A 6,220-nucleotide genomic window follows, 5' to 3' on the forward strand; every position below is an offset into this window, starting at 1 on the left:
CTTTCCCTTCTGAATTTATACAACATTCTGGACATGGTCCAAAATCTTCCCCTTTTAGTAGCAAATACAAATACCTCTCTCCAAGCTCCCTCCTGAGCTGGAGACTGATTTCTTGCATGCAGTATGGTTTAGTCAGGTTCCTGTTTGGCTTTCTGTAGCTGCACTACACACACCATACTGCCCAGAGACAAGTTGTTCAATTTCCAGAGGTAGTAGGATTTCTGAGAAACGTGTTCTTACTGCTCACCTTAGCATCAGCCACTTTGCTTAATCCCAGCTCATTGATTATCTGGGTGACTCGCTCTTCCTTCTCTTTAATGCTGATGGAACTGGGGAGTCGCAGCGCAGCAGAGAATTGCAGGTTCTCCCTCACCGTCATCGTGCCCATAACAACATCATCCTGAAAGTACAAACGGACAGTTGGAAAGACTCCTCAGCTGCTGAGTGGGCACAGGAGTCCCTTAGTTACTGCATATGTTGTTTGCATAGCACAGTGGAGCCCAGACTGAAGGGCAACTCCTTCAAATTTTACATGACATGAAATTCAAAGTCCTTCAGTAGCAGTCAAGGGGAGACTGTAGCTCTGCAGGCTCCACAGCTTAAACCCAGCACCCCCTCAGCCTCCTTTCAGGCTGAGAAGTTCAAGTGCAGACAATGCTACTGTGTACTGCATGCGCATTTGTCTTACTAGGCAAAGTGAGGCAGAGCAGGTAGTGATTTTGTAGAGTTAAACTTCTGTCAGTCCAGTTGGAGCCAAAGGACACTGCTAGTGCTCAGTGTTCAAGGTAGAGACACTCAGGGAACCACCCTGGTCAGCTCTGTTCCCAGTTACAAGCCATACCTCGTTGTGGTCCAGAGCACCTGCTGAGTTCAGCTGCCAACAAAGAGCCTTACCCAGCTCCTCACTGGCAGCAGTTTCTCAGAGAAGAAAGAGTATTGCACCAAGATGCTCCTGCCAGGTCTCAGCTATGTACAACTCTTGGACCTAAACCTTTATTCTAAGGGCTACAAAAGCTTTAACAGTCACATGCTCTTTAAGGGAGAATCAAATCTATCCAGCTGGCAGACCTGGGCAGCGTACAGCAACCTGCAACAACCATGAGCCAAATAAGAGATTTGACATCAGGTCCATTCAGAGCTCCATGCATCTCCATCACCCTCACTTTGTTATCTGTACCAATTCTGCATCCTACAATATGATGAGAAAAGGGCTACAACACTGGGCAGCTGCTAAGAAACATGCCTGTTACGTCAGCCGTCTTTGGAAGACATTCCCTAAGCTGCAGGGCAGCAGATTCTTGCCTGCTTTGGGACTCTGCCCATGTCAGATATAGTGCATCACTAGCACACATGATATACCAGTCAACCAAGTTTGGCACTGGAGTTAACAGAGGAAGACAAGAATGTGCTGCTTTGCTGCCAAAGATGGTTTAGGCATTTCAAACCTGCCCTTCCCACAACCCCTCAGTCTCTGACCCCAGCCTCCCATTCTCCACTCTCAGATCCACCAATAGAACTGCTGGGTCACTACACTGGAAACTAAACTGTGAATTTAAGCTTAATACCAAACATAATCAACAGTAGCATGACACCTTCACTCTCAGCATGAATGGAGAGACCACCAGCAGTTTTATAGGGATAACATATGACTTAGCATGCCTATATGCTTATCTGCATAAAAATGATCCTATAATTATGTATTTAGGACTTAAATGTTGTCCATAGTTTTTGGTCTGTCTTTACTGATCCAGGGAATACTGCATGGGGTGGGAAGGGGGAGAGACCATTTCATATTTCACCAAGTTGCTTATCATTTTAAAGTTATGTTTGGTTGATTTGGACATTTGAGAGACAAATTGGGACAACTTGTGAGAAACTTACTTTTCCAGCCACTGAGGATTTAGGGATCTCTGGCCTGCAGGATCAAGATTTAGCACCAGTCTCATCCCATGGATCCTGCAGAGCCCCCCAGCTGGCAGCTTTCAGCTGCCTGTGTCACATCTGCCTGCAGTCAGAACCCTGGATGGTTTCCAGATCTAGCTTCTCATACGACTGCCAAGAATCCCCTTCTCCCCAAGCTCCCCAGGGCTTTGAGGGTCTATTATTGGTCCAGGCCTCCACCCACTTCCGCAGATTCAGCTGGCTTTTCCTGTCTCTGAGTGGAATGGACCTCTGTCACAGCCAGCTAGAATCAGAGGAAGAACAGCAGGGATCTATTTATTTCCTAGAATTATTGTCTGATAGTTTGAAGCTACTTCTGCCAGCTAGAACGGCTTCTGAGTTTAACAACAAGAGATTTTGGGTGTCATGGGTTTTTTTTCTCCTTTTTTTAAAAATCTTTCCTAGCACTTCAGGGCAGAGCCCAAAGGCTAGGTCACAGTAGCCCAGCAATTTGGGCATCCACGTGGCTATGGGGAAGACACACCTCTGTTCTTGACTAGGCTGGAGTAACAGTTTGATCTTATTGTCTTCCTTATCCCAGATTAAAACTAAAAACTGTAACAGCTGAGTTATCAAATTAGGCTCTGTAGGGATCACTGAAAATTACCTAAACTAGTTGTTGATGCTTCCTCATCTTATGTGGTCTGCCATCCCAAGGTCTCCCAGGCCTCCAGGAAGGCAGTTACTCACCTGCACAACATATCCTGAGATGCACTTGAAATTTGGAGGTTGTGGGATGCCATCTATAAGCACTTCTCCAGACAGACCTGCTGGGTCCTTTCTGGCAGCCAGCACATCTAGGAGACTTCAGACAAACACCAGGCATTAGGTTTTGCAATAACTGCTGCTTTTACCCTTGACTGGTTAAGTACCACCAGCCAGGACTGAGTTACAGCCTGCTCACAGTGTGCTGCAAACCAGAGGGCACAGGAAGGGGCTTCCCCTACTCTGCAAGCTTTAGCTCTTTGTACAGAAAGTCTGGTGTCCATCCAGGATTTTCCAGCACACGGTGTGCCACAGCAGTATGGCAGTGTACAGACGCTCACAATTCACAACAGTCAACCCCCTACAGACATAAACTTGGTCTGTGTATTTACAGATAACCTCAAATGCACAGAGACAAAAGCACCCTGCTGAGTCGTTGCAGGCTGCTCTCCAGCCAGGGGAGCACTGAACTAACTCCTCTTATCTTAAGGAAATTAATCCATATGGGTGTAAAGACAGGAGTTAAGATTAATTCTAGAAAGTAATTTTTTAAACTTATCACTGGATTCTCCTTACTGCCAGTGCAGAGGCCAGCCTGTCTGCCAGATAAGTAAACTGCCCTGATGAAGTGCTGCTCTTGAAAGCATCCTGATTAACCAGCAGACTCCTTAGAAAAGAAGATCAATGGTCACCACAAAGACAGGCCTGTGTGAACCCTGGCCATATTTCCAAGTGTCTGACACTCTTAAAGTCAGAAAGCGACAAAGAGCTCTCTTACCACAGGAGAGAAAACAGCATTAGCACTGGATGGAAACAGTCTACATGGCATTTCTCTGTGCCTTCATCCAAACAACTCAAGAATGTGTGCACCCTCACCAGCAGGCCACAGCCAAGTTGGGGTAAGGATCCAGAGCATCCTACAGACTGCATTACACCATACTACTGTCAGTTGTCACAGAAGGGTCTGGCTTACAGCTTCAAGGAAATCTTGCTGCAGAGAGTGCACAGAGGGTGACATCTTCCATGCCCCAGGGGAGCTTGTGCCCCATCCCCACCCCATTACCAGTCAGAACGGAGCCTACATCTGAGTTTCAAACACCCCAGTTCTGCCTGATATCTTAACTCGGGCCACCACCAAAGATGACTGCAGTAATATGGAGCACCAACTGGAGCAGATGAAGCGTGTGACACAGTCATGGTGCAAGAACTTCAGCGAGGCTGACAGAGGGGCAGGAGGTCAAGCTGCATCACCAGATTTCTCAAAGGCAAAGGTCTAAGCGTGCAGATACCTCACATCTCCCCTAACCCTCAGAATCCCAAAAATACTTTGAACAGCTGACTGTCCATTTAAAGGAGCAGAAGGTACTCACGAAGATTTCCCACTCCCTGTTGGCCCCAGGATAGCATTCAAGCCTGGTTTCATAATGCCACTGAAAGAAGGAAAGAGTTGTTAACAAATAAGGACATTTACAAGGACCACCCATATGCAGATTTTAGTAGATGTGAGATGTGAACAAAATGTTATTGAAAGAAAAACCTTAGAGATTAAAAACTTCTTAAATCTGAAATCAATAAGAATTTTTCCTTTCTGTCCCAGACTGCCCGTCAGAACAGAATGAGAACTGGACATAAAAAGCAATCTACGTAAGACAGAAATTGTCTTCCCTGCTCAGCAGGGTCTTGAAAAGAAGCAACAACTGCTCTCTGTTGCTCATTTTCTCTGCATCTTGAACCATAGTTAACAGAACCCCCAGATCTTCTGGCAGAGGAATTCACACAAGTTTGGTCCTAATTTGCTCAGATCAATAACTGAAACTGCTTCAGCTATATCCCAGCTATTTTGCCTAAAAGCAAATCAAAGCGCTTACAAGAACTGCTGACTGGCAGGAGGGCAGTCATTTCTGTACCAGCACAGCTGGATCTGGAAAGTGACATGAGGTCACTGCTTCACAGCAGCAGATTAATTCCTACCCTCTAGTATTTCATTTAAGCAAACACTTACTTAACGTTATGAAGGATCTTCTTTTCCACGATTTTCCGTTTACAAAGGAATCCACTGGACTGCTTAACAGAGTACTGGATGTTATGGAAACTCACAACGGAGCCACGAGGAGATCGGAGGGACTCTTGTGTTGGAACAGAACGTTGGAAATTGCCCACTCCTTCCTCTTCTCCAACAGAAACAATGCTGTGATCGAACGTTGTGTCCGACATCATGCTCTTGTTACACAGGCCAAGCTCCACTGCATGGGGGTCACTGCTGTTTTGAGCAGTTCCCATCTGTTGAGGCAAAGAACAGAAACATGCAGGGAAGGAGACATGTGAACAAAGATTTCTCCAGAAAGTGTCTTGGAAGAGCAAGTTCATGCACAGCACATCAATTGGTACACATGCCAAGTTTCCAAAAGGATGGACATCCGCACCAGAAGACATCCAGTAGTCAGTCCCCAAAGGCACGGAAACCTACAGATTTAGAACTAACCTTTAAGGACAAGAAGTGTGTTCTTGAAGTGAATAATGCTTGCTCAAAGGGCATGTAATGAGGCAAAAACAAGCCTACCTATGATGGTCACCATCTTTTGCAACAATCGGTACTACTAATGGAAGCTGTTACCACCTGGAGAGACTCAAGCTCACCTTCTTCAATCATAACATGCTTATCCCCCTACTCCCCAACAAAGCCAGCAAAGAAAGCCTATTAATGAATCCATATAAAGAACCACAGCAAGAAAAATGTTAGTGTTTACAAAAATGAAGGCCAGTCATGTGCATCTTATTTGCTGCACGAGTCTATTTCAGAGATATCAATGTGATTAAAATAACAATTACACATGCTAAAAATTACTGTGGTGCTGCAGAAAGCCAAGGTACTCATCAGGTTAAAACAGCAAGGAGAAAGACCTGTCCACAAACACATCCATTGCTAGTTCCTCAAATTTTGTGTGAAGGTAGAAGTATCCCACCAACCACCCCTTTCCCACCATCTGCACTTCTTTCCTCACAGGACTGAGAGGGTGGCAACTGGCAAAACCACCAGTACAGCAGTAGTAGATTTCTCAGGGACAGATGGCCACCCTATTAGGAAACTAGGGCTACAAAAGCCAGGTTTAAAGAAATGCAAGTTGTCCTTTCCTCTCTACCTCTTCCTATCACTGAAAGCTCAACAAGTTGCATAAGTTTTCTCCTGCATATGTAAAATAAAAATCAGGGGCAAAGGAAGGGCTGTTTAGTTTGAACCCATACTGAACTCTAAGGCTAGTCACCCCTGGGAAAGAGCACAGGATATGCTGGTTACATCAGCAAGAGATGGCTTATACACTTGAAAGGTTGCACAACAGATGATGAAAAAAAAAAAAAAAAAAACAGGAGGATGATAGTGACACTAGGGACAAAGACCTTGTTAGACTTTCGAACATTTTTTCTTGTATCTGTCCTGGCTAGGTTCTCTGGTTTAGTTCACCGTACACCCTTTTACGCAGGTTTTTGTAAAGCTACCGGTTAGCACTGGCATGCACGGACGGCACGAGGACGAGAAAAGCCCAGCAGAGGCTGCAGGAAGGCTCGGGCTGCAGCA

General features: G+C 45.5%; 1 protein-coding gene across 1 annotated transcript in view; it reads right to left on the bottom strand.

Annotated features, from left to right (window-relative positions):
• The window catches only part of LOC102038541 (ATP-binding cassette sub-family G member 2-like), a 17,020-nt gene extending 12,090 nt beyond the window's left edge, over nucleotides 1–4,930 (bottom strand). The window contains exons 1-4 of the mRNA XM_005416497.2: nucleotides 4,649–4,930; nucleotides 4,017–4,076; nucleotides 2,632–2,746; nucleotides 248–400 (exon numbers count right to left, since the gene is read on the bottom strand). Of these exons, the coding sequence (XP_005416554.1) occupies nucleotides 248–400; nucleotides 2,632–2,746; nucleotides 4,017–4,076; nucleotides 4,649–4,926 (606 nt within the window). The 5' untranslated portion in view covers nucleotides 4,927–4,930. The remainder of the gene's footprint in view (nucleotides 1–247; nucleotides 401–2,631; nucleotides 2,747–4,016; nucleotides 4,077–4,648) is intronic.
• Between the last annotated feature and the right edge of the window lie 1,290 nt (nucleotides 4,931–6,220).

The sequence above is a fragment of the Geospiza fortis genome, unplaced genomic scaffold (genome assembly GCF_000277835.1).
Source record: "Geospiza fortis unplaced genomic scaffold, GeoFor_1.0 scaffold130, whole genome shotgun sequence".
In the NCBI taxonomy this organism is placed as follows: domain Eukaryota; kingdom Metazoa; phylum Chordata; class Aves; order Passeriformes; family Thraupidae; genus Geospiza; species Geospiza fortis.